Source organism: Limanda limanda, chromosome 12, assembly GCF_963576545.1.
Source record: "Limanda limanda chromosome 12, fLimLim1.1, whole genome shotgun sequence".
NCBI classification, from domain to species: Eukaryota; Metazoa; Chordata; class Actinopteri; order Pleuronectiformes; family Pleuronectidae; genus Limanda; species Limanda limanda.
The window spans coordinates 22,059,931-22,082,716 of NC_083647.1; the positions used below are offsets into that span (position 1 = coordinate 22,059,931).

The window sequence follows — 22,786 nt, forward strand, 5'->3', positions numbered from 1 at the left end:
ACAAATACAAAGTGCTTTACAAATAAAACATGAAATAAGAACAAGTTACCAATAAAACAAAGACTTTGGATAAAAGCATAAAACCAGCAAAAGGTATAGAAACAATAATAATATGATAAAGATGATAGAAATTGGTGTGGAGTTATTTTCTTTTTAGCTCGTATTGTAGTTCTATGTCTCCGGGGCTCTGGTCCCAAGGGGGCCGGGCTGTGTTCCACTGTGGGCCGGGCTCTGGTCCTCAGGGGGCCGGGCTCTGGTCCTCAGGGGCCGGGCTCTGGTCCTCAGGGGGCCGGGCTCTGGTCCTCAGGGGGCCGGGCTGTGGCCACTCAGGCTCCCTGTCACCGCCCCTTCCTCCTCCGGTCACTTTTCAAAATCCGCTCCCCACCACTGGAGGATGTCACAGCCGCGGACACAAAGCAACCATCATCCCCGGCAGAGACGACACCTTCTCCCGGACACTTAACCACCCTCCACGGGGTCATACCCACCGGGGACTGCCCGCCTGTCTCTGCGGGGGAGAGGCTGCCTTCAGCCCGGTTCATCCACGCGGGAGCTCAGTCCTTTTTTGAAAAAAAAAGTTTGTTTCGTGGCCGCGTTTCATCCGCAGGTTTCCGCTGGAGAAGAGGAGCCGACAGTCGCTCCGGGTCCGGACACTTCGGTGAGTGTTTCCCCGGGTCGTTGTTACCGCTGGTACCCGTTCCCCCGAGGCCGATTCTAGGGTCAAATCCCGGGATGAACCGTTGAGTCCCAACGCTGCTCCTGCTGCTGCTGCTGCTGGATTAGCATCGTTAGCTTAGCACAACACTGCACTGAGGATCTGGTTAATATAGATAAACTAGATTTTAAATATTTGCATATAGCTCATAACAGTTTGAGCTTCGTTCAGGTGCAGCTGTGAGTCACTGGATCACTTATCATTACTTATTAGATGTGTTTTCACTGAGGGATGCTACTGGTTCACTTAGCTTCAGCTTCAATCTGATTTATTGACTCTTCTCCTGGTTGTTTCCCACTCTGTGTTTCCTGAGCTCATGGTCCACACTTCACTCTTCACTGGGTTCACTCACTGGTTTAGTCACAAAGCTGCTCAGTGTTTTTAAAAACTCACACATGGCCTGTGAAAAAAGATGATTTCAAACTAAAAAATCTGCTTTACCATCATTTTACCTAACTGTGTCTAATGCACAACTTGTGGAGCTTCAGTGATTCATCTTTAAATCTGTATTTATATGCAGCTTCAATATTCATCCTGCGGTTATTTGTCTTTTAATCACCTTGTAGTTAAAATATTTGTATTGTCAATATCTCCATTACCACACCCAACTATCTATCTATCAAATTATATAATTATAGGAAATGTGATGTAAAGAAAAGACAATAATACAAAATATGCATCACACTTTTAAAGGGGATTATGATGATAAATGAAAACCTTATAACTGTTTATAATTTTAATTTGATAATCCAAATTATTCAAATAATGGGCGAGACTTCAAGAACCTGGTTTTATAGATGTGAAATATAATATATATAAAATATATAATGGTCTTAACGCTGTTTGATTTAATTTGAATTAGTGACTGTGCAGTTTTAAATGTTGTTCCTCCCTATGCAAGAAAAACCTAATACAACATGATGAGAGACTATTTGGAGAATACTTTGATAACTGACAAGAACAGACGGTTAATTCATATCTATTTGTTATGGGATATTTATTTATTTACCCCTTGGTTTGACATCTGCTACAGTCTCACCAGCACCAGTGAAAGCAGTGGTAGTGTGAGGATTAACCTTGTATACTTGTGATACCAGTGAGAGTCTTTGGCCTCAGCAGCTGTGGGACCACTGACCAGGGGCCGAGCAGCTAATTGGCTTAGAGGCGCCGGCACAAAACCAGTTTGAGGAGAGAATCATCACACAAACTTTTATTTTGCTATGTTATTCCCAACATGGGTCAGGATGTAGCGAATCTTTGCAAATTTCCTGAAATTGTTTTAAATTCTCGACACTTTGTCCAATTTCTTTCTGCTGAGCCATGATTTTGTTAATGTGTTTTATAAGCCAATCGAATGTGCAGATGCAGAATACTGATTTGGGTTTTGTGGACAGCCTATTGTCTGTGGTGAATAGGGAACCCCGAGTCTGGGGTGTTGGGGGGACACCTGGCCGAGTGCTCGAGGATCTCCGGGAGCAGCTGGAAAAGCTGGAGGGGTCGGGGGGTGCTCACTGAATTGGATATATATATAAAGGCCCAAACTTGCAAATATGCAGGAATAAGCTCTAAAAAAAAGTTTCTAGTACCAAATAGCACAAAGGCATTGAAGAGAGAGTTTAAAGTTCAATAAACACTAGAAAGCTAAAATAATGACACCATGTAAAATGATGACTGGTGCAGAAATTTTCTCATAAGAAGAAGTCAGGCTTAAAATATATGTATTAGAAGTAAAGTAAAAATAGAAGTAGTTGACGGCTTTAACTCTCTGCTGCTATTTCCAGTCACATGCATCAGGTGGATGAACTGATCTGTTTCTCTTATGTCATTGTGAACACTCTTCTTTTCTTGACCCCCGGGTACTTCTCACCTTCATCTCTTTAAATAACCAATTAGCCACTTAGATCATTAAGAATCATTGTTTGTGTTTCTTTAATTGCTTGGAGAGAATTTGAGCTTCCTCTGCATTTAATTACCGATCTGCGCCCCAGTCTTCTTCTCGTGCTTTGCTCTCCCTTCTCTTTGTTTTTCCAGTAACAGAAATGAGGCGTCCCAAATTCACAAAGAACAAAAAACTTTCTGTCTGGTTGTAACTGATCCCACACGTCGCCAAATCCAAGTTGGCAGAAGTTTCTGGTGTCACCTCCTCAATTAGTCCCCTGCTGCTTGTTCCACTTGGTTCACTGCCACCTTATTGCCTTTGTCCTTGGTCATTGTTACTCATTAACACAGTGTTTAGTCTCAAAACTTCATGATTTTTACTATGCTAGGTGTCAAAAAGTCAGTCTTACATTTAAATTCATTCATTTGATGATATAGTTTATAAATAAATCAGAAATCTCTAAATAACAAAACTATTTCTGTACTTTATGGTTGTGTCACATTCTGCTGGTGGAGTATTTATGTCCCAGCTCAGAGTCCAGGGAGCGCCGTGGTCATGTCTATCAATTTGCCCGATTGTCTAATCATTCTAATTGGATTAGCAGCGTCTTGGCCCCAGATGACGCTGGAGCTGCGTGTCGGTCGCTCAGTTGCTCGGCAACACCCTCACCTGAAGGAGCTGTCAGACAAACAGCCTGGTGAGGTCGATGTTCTCTCTCTCGCTGGGAGAAGTTTCAAATGTAGTTTGACGAACTATCTTGTAAATATAGACTGAAGAGACGTTCACCTGATTTTATTTTTGGCGTTGTAACAGTGGAGTTCAATGCCAACGATGTTCTGGTACGTCACTCTGCACGCACACGTCAGCTGAAATGCAATGAAGGGATTCTCTAAAGGCCGTGTTGTTTTCCTTCCAGGGCCGGGTGCTGTCCTGTGGGATGGACGACGGCCGAGAGCAGGACCGGTACAAGGAGCAGCTGAAGGAACTTTTCAACACTTTCGACTCCAGCGGCTGCGGCTCGCTGGCGCCGGAGGAGCTGTCCGACCTCTGCCAGTCGCTGCACCTGGAAGATGCCACGCCCACTCTTCTCCACGCACTCCTGCAGAACCAGGACCGCCTCACTGCCAGGGTGAGTTACCCCCCACCCCCCCTCTGCCCCTGAAAGAAGTCAGTGTGATGGACCGTGGTCACTGCACGTCTTTGTGCTTCTTTGCGTGTTGTGGTGGGGAACCGTTGGGGGGTGATTTTTCTCGGCATTGCTGTTTTTTTTACAAGAGAGTTATTGTTCCTCCTCCTCTGATGTACATGTGAGCTCCTGGCTTCCCTGTGTGGAGGGTCCTCTGTCCTTTCAGTTTGGCAGACGCCTGCGCTGAGCCACTCCAGAATCAGGTCATTGTGTCTCCAGGCTTTTTTTTTTTTTGGGTGCTTTGTTGGTCGTCTTGATTTGGAGAGAAAATGTGCACCCATCATCCCAGGTGTCTGTCGTCAGGACAACAGCCAGATAATCACCCTCTTCTGTTTGAGGGTGCTCCATGTGGAAATGTATGAAACAGGCAGGACACAGGTCACATGTGTATGAATGAACTTATATTCAGCAAATCTCCAGTTTTTATCATCCTTAGAAGGATGAGACCTCACAAACTATTCGCCTCCACACGTCTGCATGAAGTTTTGTGTGTCTACACGCGTGTGCACAGGCAGATCGGCTATTGTATAGCAAGTGTGGACCTTGTGTGGGCGGGGGGGAATGTTAGCGGAGGGGCAAGCGGACTGATTACCTACCATCAGACAATAAGGTCAAAAAGAAGAAACCCCCTCAGCCGCCAGCCTCCGCAGCACAAAGAAAATCTCCATACTCAGGGTTAGCAGCTGTTGATTCTTGAAGTGTGACGTCCCTCCTCCACCCAGACAGCCAGGGACACCCAGGGACACCCAGGGACACCCAGGGACACCCAGGGACAGCCAGGGACACCTAGGGACACCCAGGCACACCCAGGCACACCCAGGGAAACCCAGGGACAGCCAGGGACAGCCAGGGGAACCTAGGGACACCCAGGGACACCCGGCCTCTGTCCTCTCAGGGAATTACACCCAGGGACACCCAGGGACAGACAGGGACACCCAGGGACACCCGGCCTCCGTCCCTCACAGGGAATTACACCCAGTCTGAGGAATTTCATGAACATTTTTACTTGGCTTCACATCCTCGGCATTGTTTGCATTTTATACAAAGAAGTTTCACATTTAGTTTGAACTTTACTTCAATGCATTATCTCTTTATTTATTTTTTTCTTTTCTTGTTGCAGGTTGACTTTGACCAATTCAAGAATGCACTGATCCTGGTTTTGTCATCATCCATCGAGCCGCCTCAAGCCGAAGAGGAAACTTTCCAGAAACCAGGTAAAGTTGGGATTCAAAGGTTCACGGAGACAAAACACCGTCAGAGTCCGATTGAACACACAGAACTTTTTTATAATATCAGTATCAGTTTAATATTGAACTTTAAAGAAACCTCTTATATTCACCAAGTCACCAAAGCGGAGAAAGAGACTGTGTTGGCTGAACAAGTAGAACAGCACTAATGCTGATTCAGCTGTAAGCGAACATACGGAGGCACTGAGCCAAAAGTGTCGGCCCAAACCAATTAACCTTCAGCTGAACTGTTGCACCGTCATGGTTGCACCACTGGCTCAGTCTGCTCTGTAGTCGTGGTAACGGACCGGGTGCTTATAGTGAAAATGAAAGTCGTCTTGTACTTTCTGGTTCACTGAAACAAAATCCGATGATGCTGGTTCAAGAGACTTTTTTGGTTTCCACTTTTAGAGAAGTTACTTATTTTGGAGAAGTAGCTGCTGGAGGCTACAGCTGAAGTTACTCCCTGTATGTAACAGGAAATCTGCAGCTTTTGAAAAGCACTTTCTTATAAAGGCCTTCGAAGGTATTTAAACAGTTTTAATTTTTAAATCTGTCATCACCATCAGACCTGTAGCAAACACTGTTATACTGCCCCTATTCATAATAAGCTCATCCTATAAATTTTAGCCAAAACAAAGCATGCATTTTCTTAAATAGTCATGTTTCATTGTTTAATTTAGTAATTTATCTTCTGCTTCTTTTTCAGATCCAGATAACTTTAAATTAAATTATTGCATAATGAGAAATTATCGTTAATACTGGGAGTGCAGGGAAGTAATAGATAATAAATAATCCTAGGTCATATTGTCTCCACGGCTTTGTACTTTAGACTGTGAAATGCTATGTGCATGCTGAGATATTCAAAGTTTGTGATATTAAATTGAATTTAAATGCAGAATCCCTGTTTATAACCAATCTAATATTCAATTCATTCTCACTCTCTCCCCTCAGAGTCTCCAGAGATCCAACCCAAGTTTGTGAAGGGAAGCAAACGCTACGGCCGCCGCTCCACGCCCGACTCAGTGGAGCCTATCTCCGACTTCTCTGAAGTTACCAACGTGAACCCAGCGGAGGGAGAGGATCTGGAGGACAACTATGACTCAGCCGTTCCGAGGAAACGTGAGGTAAAGGTCTAAGACTTTTTCCGGCTCCTGCTCTGAACCTCCAGACGCTCGGATCCTTATCGGCCGTGCGCCCTTGGATGTTCAGTGTTTCTCTGCAGCCAAAGACCTGGTGGCGACGCGTTATTCTTAGCTAATCAGCTTAGAGTTATGCAGGGTAGAGCCTGAAATGTAACGTAGACGCCTCCAACGCAGGATCCACAGAGCTTTGGTCGTTGCATAAAATTGTTCTGGCTGTAAATAACACAGTGTGAGGATAATTACTGTTCCATAAGCCTTAGGTCAACAAGATGCATCCGCAATGTTTGTGTAACATCGTGCCGTATGTTAGTTTAATGTGTCACAAAGCGTTTCTATGGGAGTCGACAAGTGTCACTGTGTGTATCTGCTGGTTGACACGGCAACACCACAGCAATCCAGGTATTTACTTCCCATCATGTTTAAGCAGATCAGAGTTTTCAGCTGAAAAAGAGTGAGACGGGTTCACGTTGTAGTATTTATAGTTAATATTCCCAGTGGCTGCTTTCATTTGTCCTATTTTTATTTATTATTGACATTAAATGTGACCCTGAGTCTGCTCTGGTTTTAGTGTTGAGACAGTTGCACACAGCATTAGTTTGTCCGTGGACGTGACCGGCTCAACTCTCTGCGTGGCTCCTCGGCCTGATCTTCTGGATTATTTTAATCCAGCTCTCACTGCTGACACAGAGAGTGGTTTGACATATGTGAGGAAGCCTCAGCTCACACTGCTGCTGCTGGAAATTCCTGCAAGAATTCACGTTTGGCTCTGAAAATTAAATTGATATTTATCTATATATTTATTTTATTTTATTTATCAGTAGTAGTAGTAAGTATGTAACTAATAGGAGAAGGTGTCAGCATTTATTACTTCGAGCTTCTGAAATATTTAACCATTTGCTTTTTTTGCCTTGTTTGGATACATCATCTTGGCCTTCAATGTTTTAGAAACTAAATTATTCATTATTAGAAACAAATTAATATTAATAATTAATAAGTTATTAAATAGTGAAAACGTGTAAGGTTAAGAAGTACTGATTGCTACGGCTTTAGTGTTAGGTTTGAGACAACTGAGCCATTTTTCATATCGATGTTGAAGCATGGATCTCCTGAAGAAAGCCAAGCACATCTCGACAAAGAAACGACTGGTCAACAAAACACCACAATGACGGCCAGTTCAGCTTGTGTGTGTGTGTCTCTGTGTATGTGTGTTTGGATGGATGTGTTAATATTCCGTGTGTTATCTGTGACTCCGCCCCAGAGGCCGGCCGGCCATCGCCAAGACAAACACTATCTGAGACCCTGAAGTGAAGCGTGTCCTGGTGTTGACTAATCTAGGTTGTGACAATGCTACCATGTCCAGCCCGGGGGCCGGCAGATGGGGCCGGGTCAGGGGGGCTCTGCCACAGAGACGACAGGCCCGGCGCTCTGAGAGGAGGAGGAGGAGGAGGGAGTTTGGCCGTGAAAGAGAAAACAATGAGCCCGACCACCCCCACCCGCCCGGATGCCTATACACCATGTATCAAAACGCCACTTGCAGAATCCCATCTGTTCTTCATTCCGTCACCGTTCACTTGCCAAACAATAGCCGGCCCATCGGGGGCTGGAGAGCAGCGGGTCGCACCCAGTGAAGCCCCTCCTCCTTTCATATTTCTTGTTTTTGGAGATTCTGTGCAAAGACTTTCAATTAAAAGAAGTTTTAATTTAATTTTTTGATTCAGAAATTAACTTTAAATCTTTCTGTGGGACTTGCAAACCTTTTATACTATTTCTTTTTGTTGAATTAAACAACAATTTAACCATAAACCTCATTTAATATCCAAGCTTTTTATTTTATCTTAGTCTTTTTCAGCACCAGTTTTTCCAGCTGTCATGGGAAAATTATGGGTGATAAGATTAGAATTTTTCCTGTGGATGTATTCAAAAAAGTCTGAGTAAGACGGGAGGAAAATGAAGAAGTCTCTTTCCATGATGCATTTTCCTATTATTCCTGATTTACCCACTGACCAACCCCCCTCTCTCAGCCCTCATGCCATCACAAAAGCTCCTGTGTTGTTTTGTGACACACTCCAGGCCCCCCCCTGCACCCGGATTCGACCTGGCCTCATTTATAAACTTAAAATGCAGATTGTCACAGGAGATTGATCTGGCAATTTCTTTATTCAATTTCCTTTTTGTCTCTTCCAGCGCTGGAATGCCCACGAATCAAACACGGAGGAGTATGAGGCCGAAGGTACGTCAAAGAAGCAGTATTTTAAAAACTTTTTTTTAATGTTCTTCATACTGTCAGTAAACAGTCACCGTCTCTTTTCTTGCGTCTAGGCCAAATGCACCTCTGGAACCCCGATGAGCCGAGCACGCCTCGGGGATCTGTCGTTCCTCTGCCGTCCTGCTTGGAGGAGCGGTTGCGTGACGCCTGTGAGGAGCTGAACGTACCCTGGGACAGATGTGCCGATCCCACGGAGCTGCTCGCTGTCTGTGAACATCTGGGCCTGGAGGTTAGTACGAGACTCAGTGGGGAAGCCCTTTCTCTCAGGGCAGACTTGTCCATCACATTAATACTCAATTTAAATGATTTTCATGTGCATTATTATGCAATATGGCACAAAAAAAGTTTAAATATATGTGATTTTATTTTACATACACGTTTCCATTGCCTTGTTTACTTGTTTTTCCTTTGATTCCACTGTTCCCTCTCAAGGAAATATCGTTGCTGTAATGAAAACCTACTGTTATCTTCCAGATAAATGAGGAGTTCCTCCAGAGTCTAACTGGCGGAGGAGTCATGAACGTTCAGGAGCTCGTATCCAGGGTTGTAAACCACAACAAACCCCCCACACCCTCCGCCTCCACGCCCTACAGACAGCTGAAAAGACATCACTCCACTCAGGTACGCCGCCGCCCCCCCCGCAGTTCTACCTGGTTACTGTGAGCGCAATTCCCTTGTTAATTAATATGTTTGTTGTTTATTTGTTGAAGCTTTATGAAAGAGTTTTGACACAAACTGCCGTAAACTAGATTCTCTGTAATTGAATAATTGAAGATTAAGTGAAATCTTTCGGAGATTGATAGTTTCTCCCCCCACGCAGCCGTTTGATGAAGGAGGCCGTCGGACCGCCACCTCCTCCGTGTTGACCAGCACCATCGGCATGCGTCTCTTCTCCACCCTTGATGACGGAACAGGTTTCACTCCAGCTGAATACATTCTGGATGCCTGGATAGACGAAGGCATTGAAAACAGCACTGAGATCCTGCAGGTACAGCACTAAATCTATTCTTCTGGTTAGGGCTGGGGCCAATAATTATCTTGAACATAACAGAAAGCATGTTATAATGTTTGTGCTATTTTAAAGAAAGTTATTTACAAAGTTTAATTTTTTCCCAGGCTTTGAATTTCGACCTAGATGGCAAACTGAGTCTTGGAGATCTCACCATGGCTCTTGAAAACGAGCTGCTGGTTACTAAGAACGGGATTCACCAAGCGGCTCTGGCGAGTTTCAGAGCTGAGATCAGACACCTCCTGTGAGTTTGAGTCATCACTGTAATGAATCTCTTTGTTTATGTTTGAATAACTTTATTCAGAATATTCATAAATCTACCGATTAACAAGACAAATAAAATCTCCAAGATGATTTGTGGGGTTGTTTATTTAGAACTTTCATGTTGCGTACCTCCTGGTTTTATACAATTATTATTGACCCCGTTGTTTTCTCTTATCAGAGAGCGCGTAGACACGGAACTGAGAGAGAAAGAGAAAATCCGATCTGACCTGGAAAAAGCAGAAAAGTTGAAAACTCAACTCGCCACTGAGGTGGACGAGCATCACTCTGCGATTGAGCGCACAAACACCCTCAAGCTCAGGTAAATACTATCTCTCATCATGGTCTTATAAACTCATGTTATTTCAACCAGAGGCCATGTTAACATATACAGAATGTCTGAATCTGTGTTGACTATTGTACATTTGAATATTGAGACATTGTGGATCCTCTGTGGCTACATGTTTGCAGGAAGCTTGAGCAGGAGCAGAAAGAGAAGCTGGCAGCAGTGCGATCGGAGCTGATGCAGGAGATGGATCAGATCCAGCAGCAGGCCGGCCTGCAGCGAGAGGAGCTGGAGGCAGAGATCCAGAAGATCAGGGAGGATGAATCGTTTCTCCGGGACCACCTCTCCATTTCTGTGAAGGTACCACAAGGATCTTTAGTGATGATTGTAATGTCCTGTGGACCTCTATATTAATTACTATTATCTCTTTACTATTTGATATGTGTAAACTAACCAATGTCATGTTGTTATCTGTATCTTCCAGGAAAACCGACGTCTTGAGATGGAGCTGCTGGACAGCACAGACAAACTAGTCGAGGCTCAAAGTCACATTTCAAAGCTTCAGACAAGTTTGGAGAAAGTGATGAAAGAAAAGGTACAGGCATTTTTTGAATGTACATACTGTAAAGGCATTTCTGCATTTCATAAATCTGACTTTTTGGTAGAACATACCAACCTCTGTTTCTGTCCTATTTTGCACAGCTCTTTATTTCTTTTTGCTGTTTCTAATTGTATGATGTCTGTTTTTATTTTCTGTAGTTTGGAGACTTGGACCCTGGCAGTGCAGAATTCTTCCTCCAAGAGGAACGTATTAGAAATCTAAGCAGTGGCCATGAAGCTCAGTGCAGGGTAATCTTTTCTACCTGTTTGTGAATACAGTTACATGTGGTGACGGTGATATTCGTGTTAGAATTACTTATTTTAGTCATTTAATAATTCAAACCTGTTTCTTTTTGTTGTAGGAGCTGCAGGATCGCATCGACGAGCTCCAGTCCGAGTTGCACGACTTCCACAGTCTTGGTCGAGTTCATCAGACCTGCATCAAACCGCTTTCTGAAGAGCTGGAGAGTAAAAGTCCCGGCATGGAGTCTGATCCAGGTTCATTTACACCACGTTTACTTCAAATGAATTCCTTCAGTAATGATGTCAATGCACTAACAACTTTTCATTATGAGAGATTGAGGTTTTGCACTGAAACAAGTCACAGTGACAAACTTCTAATTTGACTTTTTTCTTTCAGGTATCGGTTCCGAGGACGTTCAGCCGTTCAGCATGAGTCTGGAGGCAGAGATGATGATGGAGCAGCTGAAGGAGCAACACCTTCAGGAAATGGAGGAACTGCGAAACCAATTGGAAACCAAGGTACATTGAGAAGATATCAAGTAGAGACATTGATGCAATATTAGTAGTGTGAATTGAAGCATATAGCATTTTAGTCGTTAATATACGCTTTATATATATTTTGATATTTATTACTTTTCCTGGCTGCATCACATATCTAACTTTTTTGAGGTTAAACAAAATTAAACGAACAATTAACTCCGGTGCCTCAAACCATTGTGGATGTTTTCTCTCTGGCAGTGAAGTAACATTAACATTTGAATGTCAAATCAAAATTCTGTAAGAAAGCAATTAAATGCAATTCCCAAAATGTTAAACTACTCTTTTTAATTCATCTACATTTGTTATTTCTCCAGATCAATGATTTTGATACGATGGTAGACCAGCAGAGGGCGACTCAGCAGGACCAGAACTCCCTCGCAGCTCTCCAGTACCAGCAGGAGGTCCAGACTCTGAGGGAAGAGCTGACCAGCGTTCAGATCCACGCACAGGAGCTCCAGAGCCAGCTCGAGCAAGTGGAGCTGGAGCGACGCCGCCTGGAGCGAAGGCCGGCCCAGGAGAGGGAAGAGCTGGAGAAGCTGCAAGAGGAGGAAGTGGGAAACCTCAGGCAACAGCTGCTGGAGACTCACACCTACACCGCTGACCTGGAGGAGCAGCTGAAGAACTTTGAAGCTGAACAGTCTGAGGCAGATGAAATCCATCACTCTGAGATAGAGGTTCTGAGAAAACAACACGCTGCTGAGATTCAGAAACTGGAGGAAGAGCAGGTGGAACTTTCTAAAGCCCGACTGGGAGAGGAGATGAAGAACGTGCAGGAAGAGAGGGCTGAGTTGGAGAAGAGGTTCTTAGAGGAGTGTGAAACCCAGAAGGAGCAGCTGCAGCTGAGACATGAGGTTGAACTGAGGGAGAAACTAGAGGAGGTGAGGTTGAGGTTTGAGGAGCAGCAGGAGGCGTTTGTGCAGAGACTCACACAGCAGTGGGAGAAGGAGAGAGCTCAGCTGGATGAGCAGAAAAATGAGTCTCTGCAGGTGTTGCTGGAGGAGGAGATGCTGAGACTCGTCAAGGAACAAGAAGAGAAGGACAGCAAGCTCGGAGAGCAGTGGGAGACGGAGCGAGCTCGGCTTCAGGAGCAGCACAGAGACACGCTGCTGGAAAGAATCCTCGAGGAGAGATTGCAGGTACAAGAGCAGTTTGAGCAGAAAGAGATAAGGCTAAAGGAGGAGTGGGAGAGGGAGAGGCTGCAGCTGGAGGAGGATTATGAAGGGATGTTCGAGGACAGGTTGACGGAGGAGAGGGAGAAGCGCGAGACTGAGAGAGAGGACGTGGAGAAGAGACTAGAGAACTCGATGGCGGAGGAGAGGGCTCTTCTGGAGGAGAGCCACCGAGAGGCCATGAAGGAGCGGACTGCAAATCACAGCGAGGAGAGGAACGCCCTCAGCAGCATGTTGGACAAGCTGAGGGATGACATGGCTCAGGAGAGGTGAGGCTTCGGTTTATTTGATTTATCCCATGCTAACTTTGTTTAAGTGTACTTCATTTACAGGAAAATTTCAGATTTATTGCGCTTTCTTGTTGAGTTACAAATTTGAATTTGTCCATTTGGTTCTGTGCTACGTGGCAATGTTTCCTTTGACCTTTAAGTTTTATAGGTGCTGCTCAACTCGTTCAAGTGTTTATACTAAGCTAATATCTCCTTGCTCTGTTTACTGTAAACATGGGAGTGGTTTTCTTTTATCACCTTTAACTCTAAGCAAGAAAGAAGTGCATTTTATGAAATGTTGGACTATTCCTTTTATAATAAGCTCAAATAGAAAAATGTGTTTGTCATAACTTTCATTGAATAACCACGTGCAGGCAGCAAATCCAGATCAGCTTCACCCAAAGAATCAAAGAAGTTGAAGAGCGTTTCTCGGGTGATCAAGAATTGGTCGCAGATCGTTTTCAGGCCGACGTGTTGAATCTCGATCAGCACTACCAACGTGAGCTGAGGGCGCTCTCTGAAAGCCACGAGGAGCAGAGGCAACACTGGGAGGCTCAGATGCAAGAGGCTTTTGAAAATGCTGAGGAGCACAGACGACTGATGGAGGTGGAAATGGAGCAGGAGAGAGAGAGCCTGAATCAAGAGTGGACCAAAGAACGACGTGAGCTAGAGAGTCTCCACGAGGAAGAACTGGACAAAGTGATCGTCGGAAACCGGCAACTGCAGAAGGAACTGGATGACTGCGTTAGTTTGGCCCAGACAAAAGAGATAGAGCTCAGCAGGCAGCTGAACGACCTCCATAACCGTCTCCAGGAAAGTCAGGGAATCAAGGACGAGCTTCTTGCTCAGTCTGAGTCCAAAGCTCTGCAGGCCGAGCTCCTGTTGAATCAAACGGTGGAGGATTTCAAACAGGAGAGGACAGAGCATCTGAGCAACCAGTTAGAACTTGAGGCCAGATACAAGGAGATGCAGGTGATTTCCGAGGGTCAGATAACGGAGCGGATTGGACTGCTGACCGAGCGAGATGATCTGAAGATGAAGATCGAGGAGCTGGAGCTGCTGCTTCAACAGGCGGCTGAGGACTTTGAACTTGAAAGGAAGGAGCTACAGGAACATGCATCTGTTCTCGAGGAGAAGTTAAAAGATAATGTTGAGAAGGACAAAGACGATCTCATAGCAGAGAGAGAGATGTTTGCGAGAAGAATTGAAGAGCTAGAGGAGGAACTCAATCGGGTTTCAACCTCGATGGAAAAGGATGAGAAAAGGGGATCAAATGATTTAGTCACATTTACAGAGGAAAATGAAAACATTATTGAAAGTATTTATTTTTCTAGTGAAGAACAGAAAACTTGTCCATCACCTGAAAACCAGATCGATGACTTTGTTGAGTCCTCTGATCAAGAACTAGTTTGTTCATCACCTTTTCTGGATGAGACTGTAACGGATGCACTTGATTCTGAGCACAGAGGCCCTGAAAATATCCTAAATGTTTATCAGGAATATGATAATGAGGACCCTGCTACCGATGGTGACTCTGAGGACCCAGAACACGACAATCAAATGGCTCCGACTGAGAATATCAGTCAAGAAAGTGAAGATCAAGTTGATTCTGATAGTCAAACTGGATATTTGTACCCAGACGAAGCAGAAGACGATGCTCATGTTAGCTGTTGTTCCACAGAAACTGGACTTTGTAGTGAAGAAGGAACTAATTCCAATCATAGGAGTTTCGAAAACAAAAAAGAATCTGTTTCCGTAGAGAACCAGTGTGAACCGACCTCATCGCTTGAGGTGTTTGAAGACGAGGACTCGGATGAAGACGCTGCAGACGGTGAGAAAGAAGCAGCTCGTGCATCATGTGAGGATGAGTCCAAACCTCAAGACAATTCTGGAAGCTTTTCCCACGAAGATGAGCTCTGTCACGACTCTGTGGCTGAACCACCGGTGCCGGGGGACACAGGTGACCCTGGTGAACTGTCTCTGGAGGATCCTGAGGTTTTACCAAATAACTCTCACAGTTATAAACAGGAAGCTGAATTGGTTTCAGATTCGGACTGTGAACATTTAACCACTAAAAGAAAGGATGAGCGCGGTGACTACTCACATGATTGTCTTCAGCATCTGGAGAAAGATGGTGACTGTGAGAACCAGGGCGCCTCTCACCCTAAACTCCAGGGTTTGTACAGCACTGCCACAGAGGAGAACGTTCTCATGCATGAGAAGATTTCTCTGCTCCAACAGAAGACGGAAATACTCGAGAGTCTCCTGGCTCATAACACCGAGAAGATCAAAACAGGCCACCTGGTTCTGGAGGAAAACTACAGCCTCAAAGTGAAAATGGTTCTGCTGATGGAGCACGTCAAAGTGCTCGAGATGAAGGCCTTAAAAATGACAGATCTTCAGATTCGATATGAGGATTGCATGTGTGAAAATGCCAAACTGAAGGAGCAAAACTGTGAACTCGAAAAAAGCGTTTGGAGCCTCGAAACCAGGATGAACATTTTCCACGATTTCCAAGATGAGCAGCTTTCCCTTGTGGATGAGATCGGCAGGATGAGGGAGGAGAACGCCCGGCTGGCAGGGTTGTTAGGCGAGCTGGAGCAGCAGTATGAGACTCTCTCAGCCATGCATCCAGACGCCGGGCGATCGCAGAGCCCCACGGGAGAGGATTCGCTGGAGGTCAAGGTTCAGGCGGTGAGTGACCTGGAGAACTGCTGTGAGGAGTTTGAGAAGCACAACTCCAAACTCCGCAGAGCCGTCACAGAGCTCCAGGACAAGTCGCAGACATTAGATGAAACAACGCAGGCCCATAGGTAACGTGCAGAACTACTAGGATCCCGTCCTCCCGTGTATCCTGTGGCTTTTCCTGGTCCCGTCCCTGGTGGTGATGTGAGGAGCGCTCCTCCCTTTGTTCCCCAAACACACACACAGTGTTTCTCCTGCCTGTGATTAGTGTCCTAATGCTCCTCAACCTCTGTGTGATGCAAAGAGAAGAAGAAACCGCAAGTTCAATGTGTGTATTTGGTAGAATAAGCTGCTTTTAATCAGCATGTAGTGAAACGAATCTTGGAGACTCTGTTGGTCATGTTTTGAATGTAGCTTGTTAGAATCCATTTTTATGATTTTGTCTAACGGTTTGTTTTCTGTCTGTAGATCTGAAGCCTGTCGTCTGGCTGAAGAAAACCTGCTGCTGAGGCAGAAAATCGCTGCTTTGAAGGAGCAGGACTTGAAGGAGGCCCAGGGGGAGTTGACGTAAGAAATGCCAAATATTATTTTCAATTCCTCTCGCCAGTGGATTTTAATTTAATTGTGTAAAATGATATTGTTTTTCATTCCCATGAATTTGATTTCAGACGAACTCTGGAACACTTGAGGAATGAGAAGGGCGCTGCTCATAAGGCAGCAGAACATTTCCAGAACCAGGTACTTTACATACAACTTGTGTTTTTTGCTGGATGTCTGTCTTCATTCAGAATAATGTCATGACATGTCCATTTATATTTCCTCCTGCAGATTGCGGAGCTGCGTTTGCAAGGCCAACACCTCGAGGGTGAGAACGGGATCCTGTCGGAGAGACATTTCCAAAACATCGCTGATAAGGAGAATCTACGGCAGCAGCTGGCAGAGCTGATGAAGGACAAGAAGAGGAGGGAGGCGCTCCCTGCTGAAGACAAAAACAAGGTGAACTACGTTCTATAAAAGGATGGTCGTGGTGGTTTCGTGGTTGTCGTAGTGGGTAGTTAATCGGTGGCTGTTTGTGTTAGCTGGCAGCGTGTGTGTCTTCACTGGAGGCAGAGCTGACCAAAGCTCTGGAGGACACTGCACAGCTGGAGGACAGGAACACTCATCTGTCCCAGCAGCTGTATGACCTCAGAGACAAGGTGAGAACGAGGCCGTGGACACGTCACATCAACCCGATCAAAGCACAGACACAAAGGGAAAGAGAGTGTGAACAGCACCGAGTTCATTTGATTTCCCAGTGAACGCAAGTGAAGAGGAGTATTTTGTGGCCTTCAGGCACCTGAGATGTATCCTTGTGATCCAGCTTCAGCAGAAAAGTTTATCGAGTATAGTTTTTTAATTACACTCGTCTTCTTCTTTTCAGGCAGTCAAGTTGGACTCTATGGAGAATAAGCTCAGCCATGTGCTAGAGGAGCGGAGGAGTGTGGACATGGAGACTCAGGGCCTCCGCAACCAGCTCGCCAAAGCTCAAGAGAGGGTGAGAGCCTCCTCAACCACATTCATTTTAATGTTGGACCATTTATTTCAGTGCAGCAACTGCAGGAGATAACTTTTTATTAAAATGTTTTCTTTTCTTTCCTCTCCAGGTGAAGACAGTGGATGAAACTTGTCAGGCTGTGAATCATCAAAGTTCTCGTCTCAAGGCCGACGTCCGTGTTCTGCAGAAGGAGAGAGACTCGGTCAAACGTGAAGTCGCCGTCCTACACAAACGGCTGCAGATCTCCAACGATAAAGTAAGAGTCTAATATCGATGCAGATATCTTATCCATTTGTAGAGATCTGTAACTATGTGAAACTCGATGGGGAAAATGTTTAAATGATCAGAGATGGTGTGGCATTAAACATTCTTACTGAATATATGTAAACGATACGCTCTGTCTCGTCATGTTAAAGACACTGAAAAGAAAATCCTTGATCTGCCCATTTATCTGGAGTTCACCTCTGCCTTTGTTTTGTCACAGAACCATGTTTTAGAAATGGCCTTGCACCCCAGTGGTCTGCACAGTCCGAGCAGGAAGCTGTACAGGGACGAGATGTCTCGGCTGATGGATCAGGAGCAGCAGCTGCTGAGGCAGGAGAACGAGCGGCTCCAGGCAGAAGTGCGGAACATTAAAGGAGACATGGTGCAGTCCAGAGAGAAGGTGAGCTGAGCAACTGAAGTTAACTTTAAATACCTAAAGGCTGGCTCCTGTATCTCTCCCATTCACCAAACTGAAACCCTTTAATTCTCTGCTCCAGGTCCGTCAGCTCGATGCCACCATCTTGTCCATGAAGCAGCACAGACATCCCAGTCAGTCGTCACTGGTGAAGGCTCTGGAACAGGAGAACACCGCTCTGAAGCAGGAGCTCCAGGCACAAAAGGAACAGACCAAGGTAAAAGCATTTTGTCAACCTTTGTTGTTGTTTTTTTAACATATGGAATCCTCTTAAAATTCTAATTCCTGTACGCACATTGGTTTCAGGGCTGTGAAGCTGGACGAGGACACACGGAGCTGGAGAGTCTTCAGCAGGAGAACGAGGCGCTCAAGGTCCAAATGGCTCGACTGTCCACACAGCTGCTCGAGGTACATTGTGATACCCACGTTTCTCCTCTTACTTTATGAAGTAACCATTCATCTGATATTGGGATGTTTGAAATAGTCACTTCACACTGTTTCTGTCTCGGCTGTAATTCTCTCTTCGTTGTTTTTTGCTGTGTCCAGAGCTTCCAGGCTCACTTAGTCGGACTCCTGCCTCCGTCCCCTCACCGGATTCCCAGAGGACAACATCGAGGTGACGAGCCGGACAACATGCAGGTACTGTACCGCCTGAGCCTCCGCTGACATTTATTTGACATTTAACAGATAAGCATGAAAACCTGCTGCATAGGAAGATGAGGGTTGTTGCATCATAACCAACCAGTTGTGCTGTGAGACTTTAACCTCTCCTGTAGTGTAATTGATATTTTAGCCCCTGTAGATTTGGTGCTATTGCATGGTTTTGGTTTTATGTTTATCTTCTGGCATTTTTCATGCGCCGTTATTATTTTCTTTTCGTCACATCTCGGCTATTTGTTCTTATAATCATACATTCATCATGAATGCCTGAGAGGGACCTGCATCTCATGTTGTACATGATGTTCGTGATATAGTGGAAGTTAAATGTAAATACACCAATTGTATTTCTGTCACTCTGGTTTAGAAAATGTGTCCACACAGACAAATCACTCAATTCAGGTGTTGAAAAATTAATGTTTTATTTACTTTGTGGCTAAAAATGCAAAGAAGAGCAATTATCACAAAAAAATCCATGAAGGATTTAAAATCTATAGCAAACAATATTAAATTTGAGGGACTTTTCCCAAACACCTGAGCTGAGTGTGATATCTTTATTTTCCATTCCCTTGTCTTCCTGCTGGTTTTGCTGTGCTCCTTGTTCTTGGTGATTGTCTCACATCCGCCTCCGCACCTGTTTGTCTTCATCTTGTGTCGTGTGTGTGTGTAGCGTTTACTTTTTGGGTTTGGTATTTAGCCTGCAGTGCCTGTGTGTTGTTGTTGCTGTCGTGTTCCTGATCTCACCACCTGTATTTAGTTTACCGTCTGGGGACTGAAGTGATGTGTGTAGTGGTGTGTGATCATCGTCTGGGTGTGGTCCTGCTCACTGGTTTCCATTTGTCACCATTTGCACAAGCGTCTGTCACTTTCCATCAGGGAGCTGTAGCTCATCCAGGTTTACTGAGTTGTCACGTTGTTTATTTAACACCAGCTGACATCTCCTTGTGTCCTTTTTATCTCACAGTATGATACCTACTTATCATTAGCTTAGATTGAAGGAGGTTTCTTCTTTGTTTACTATTGTGATTTTGTCCTTCAGCTAAGAAACAATGCACTTAGAAGAATGTTATTTTCTAAACTGCATGAGGAAGAAATCTCTTTATTTCCAGTATGGACAGAACTAATGATTAAAACCACTTTATTAATGTCTGAAGACACTTAATAGCTCTTGGTTACAAAGATTTGATTAGATCCTCTCACAGTTTCATGGTTTTATCTGTGTGATTCGTATCATTATCATCATTATTTCATATTTCTTTCTCATTTAGTATAGAACACACTTCATTGTGTGTCCTCGCCCCTTTAGCCTGTGGCCTATGGCCCCTGTGTTGGTTTTTAGAGGAGTGGTCTGAGCTCCGGTGAAGTGAACCTACCTTCTCTCTCCAGGGGCCGGTGCCGGAGCAGCGGGCGGCTCACGCAGACAGCTACCGGCGGATCGGTGGATTGTAACCCCAGCGTCTTTCCCTGCTTAATCCTCTCTTGCCTCGGAGTCTGCTCTCCCCTGCTTTCTACTCTTCCTCTGCTCTGCTCGGAGCGATAATATCCGAACCGGAGCACAAAACGTCAGCCCTCTCTGCATCCTTATAGGAGATTGTGAGCAAATGTGCCTGATTTGAAAAGGCCTGAATGTGTAATCGTATTTCTTTGCTGCCAGGTGGCAGAAAAACACAGGAAAAACCCCATGGGATTTCCATTAAGCTAATGGCATTACCATTGAAAATGTCATGTTTGTAAGACATGCCGTTGAAAATGTAACATCTGCATGTATTTTTTAATTCTTAATTACAGGGAGTCCTTTAAACACAGGGTACATTTTCTGGGAATGTTCGGTTTTGCACTTGTTGTAACTGAGACAGGGTTTATTTATATATCAAATATCCTCCGAGGTTGAATCTGGTTCGACACTTTGCCTTTTGATCATCGAGGCGTGTCAGGGTTGAGGCGAGTTAGTGCCTAACAGTCTTCTGAGCCTTTTCTAACAATCAAGCAATTTCAGTGTGTGACAGTCTGTGTCCAGTCAGGGTTTCTACCGATTTCTTAATGAAGGTACCAGCTTCTCCCTGTTTGTGTCTGTTTTGTTTATGTGTGAATTTCTTCTCTGACACCACACACAGTCGAATGTTTCTTCAGGCTACCTGTCGATTTTGTTATTTTGTCGTCTGGGTCAGTGAGTTGCTGTTTGTGTTGCTGCTGCACGACCAAAGTAAATCACAAGTTCCAGGGTTGTGTGTTTTTTTTTTTTTTTTTTCTTAAACGTGGAGTGAACAAACTCATCACATGACTGTTAAACTTTGAATGTTTATCAGGTTTTTATTATTAGAAATTCCACATGAGCCAAATCATTGTTTTTTCCCCAGTAGTGTGTCAAGAGTACAATGTGTATCTATTATTGTCATATCTATGTTTTTGGTTTGTGAATCTATTTTTGTTTTCTTTTTTGCACCATGTATAGATTCACCTGAATTATATTTGATTTATTTTATTATTTATTTAGTAGAATCGTGTAAGCGTTTATTTTATTTATGCATTAAATTATTTTTTGTAGGTATCTGGAATACATTTTATACCTATTTATATTTTATTTATTTTTCTAGTGTATCATCTCCTTTAAAAATGTGCTAGAACTCACTAAATGCAGGATTAAAGACAAAATAAAGCATCTAGTTCACAACAATTTGGTCTTTATGTTGTTTCTGACCGAAATTTACACCAACTCAAAGTAAAGAAGATTCAAAATATACTATCATTTGAATACATTTGCAGCAGTTTGATGATATTCTCCGTCTCATCACCAGGACAACAGGGAGAAGAAGATGAAGAACATGGAGGAGAGGATGAGAGAAGTTGAACTGTCGCTGCACAACGTGAAGCTGCTGCTCAAGGAGAAGGTTTCTCAACTGAGGGAACAGGTCAGTTATATAATAATAATAATACTGTCTTTATTTGTATAGCACTACACAAGGTAACAAAGTGCTTCACACCATGGCAATGGAGGGATGAATTGTGATAAAGGTATTTAGTTCAGTTCAATTTATAATATATATACATAATTCTGCGTTTTCCCTGAAATTTACTAAAAGAAAAATAAATCTAACATCTGTTTTGATTCTCAAAAGTCCTCTGATTATAGAAGTATACGATTTTTGTATAAATGGCCAGAGTAAAATGTATTTAGATATTCAGAAGTGGGGGGGGGGGACAATATGGAGTAATTTTCTGCTAATACTGTATTTTTATTTAACCTATACTTCGATAATCTTATATCGGCCGATAAATACCATCATTATTTTTCATAATCAAACCACTTGAATGGAATAATTACTTTGCTTCTTATTGGATGATTTTCAGTTCACTGATTGAGGCTAAACAATCATATTGCGTTTATTTTTGACTCCTATTGCAAATACGATATATCAGTCATGAAATAAACATTTGTATCACAATATTGGAATCATCAAACCCTTTGTCGTCTAAATTTTCCAGCTCAACAAGAACGGCAAAGCGGACGTCATGATCCAGGACCTGTATGTGGAGAACGCTCAGCTGCTGAAGGCTCTGGAGATCACCGAGCAGCGGCACAAGATCGCAGAGAAGAAGAACTACCTGCTGGAGGAGAAGATCTCCAGCCTGAACAAGATCGTACGAGAGCTGAACCCGTCGCTCCTTCCTCCTCTACCGTACCACTACAAGTGTTCATGATGCAACTCCTAGAAACACCTGCTCAGGACATGAGCAGCACTCCGAAGTCGTCCATAAACTGCACAGCTTCTTTCTCATGTCCTTGGAGATGCATTGAATCTTTTTGATCCAACCAAATGGATTTTTAAAAGTTTTTATTTGCGTATTTTATCCTGTTTTAACTTAAATGTTACTATTAAATGTGCAGTATTTGTTTCGGATCAGTGAAGAACCACATGTGCTATTTTATGATTGTTTATCATGAGAATTGATCTTTCAAAGCAGAAGCTGTTGCTAATATGTGAGTAAATATTTTACCACGATGCTAAACCTCTCTGTCGGAGGAGATAATACTGAAGTGTACTTTTTATACAAGTGTTATTTTGTTGTCAAAGAAATTGTGTTCAATCACGTCCGTCCGAGGCCTTCACTACAGAAGAATCACAACAGGACGGGCAAATAACTCTGTGACCTTTTCAAGGTATTTGCTCACATGTCAAACTTTGTCAAGTGTCAAAACTCCTTATTTATGTCTAATAGAACCTTATTATCTGTTGCAATATGTTGAGTGTCGGTAAAAGGTGCAATTTTTTCCGACTGCACAATTGTGAATGTTTTTTTATTAAAGTGAAGGATGATGACTTTGTGGTGGATGCAGAGGAAGCACTACAATGGAGAACATGGTCATGCTTTGCGCTTTTAGTATAAATAAAAAATATAAATTGTTTTAATCTGATATCCTGTTTGATTTATTTGAGT

General features: G+C 43.8%; 1 protein-coding gene across 1 annotated transcript; it reads left to right on the plus strand.

Moving 5' to 3' along the window:
* The first annotated feature begins 3,531 nt into the window (after positions 1–3,531).
* Positions 3,532–22,148, plus strand: nin (ninein (GSK3B interacting protein)). The gene is made up of 27 exons (XM_061083046.1): positions 3,532–3,723; positions 4,901–4,994; positions 5,961–6,133; positions 8,336–8,381; positions 8,471–8,646; positions 8,892–9,038; positions 9,238–9,405; positions 9,534–9,670; positions 9,869–10,009; positions 10,159–10,333; positions 10,458–10,568; positions 10,733–10,822; positions 10,936–11,071; positions 11,214–11,335; positions 11,671–12,794; positions 15,948–16,046; positions 16,148–16,217; positions 16,308–16,475; positions 16,559–16,675; positions 16,900–17,013; positions 17,123–17,269; positions 17,498–17,677; positions 17,775–17,909; positions 17,999–18,100; positions 18,239–18,331; positions 21,145–21,258; positions 21,833–22,148. The coding sequence occupies exons 1-27, from the start codon at positions 3,532–3,534 to the stop codon at positions 22,046–22,048; spliced, it is 4,587 nt and encodes a 1,528-aa protein (XP_060939029.1). The 3' UTR covers positions 22,049–22,148.
* Positions 22,149–22,786: the final 638 nt, after the last annotated feature.

What these genes read in the sequence shown, in the direction of transcription:
- nin (XM_061083046.1), top strand. Translation starts at nt 3,532, where the DNA reads ATGGACGACGGCCGAGAGCAGGACCGGTACAAGGAGCAGCTGAAGGAA. An exon ending in GCTGAGATCAGACACCTCCT is followed by an intron (nt 9,671 to 9,868) that starts GTGAGTTTGAGT and finishes TTCTCTTATCAG; the next exon opens with AGAGCGCGTAGACACGGAAC. An exon ending in GATGACATGGCTCAGGAGAG is followed by an intron (nt 12,795 to 15,947) that starts GTGAGGCTTCGG and finishes TTCTGTCTGTAG; the next exon opens with ATCTGAAGCCTGTCGTCTGG.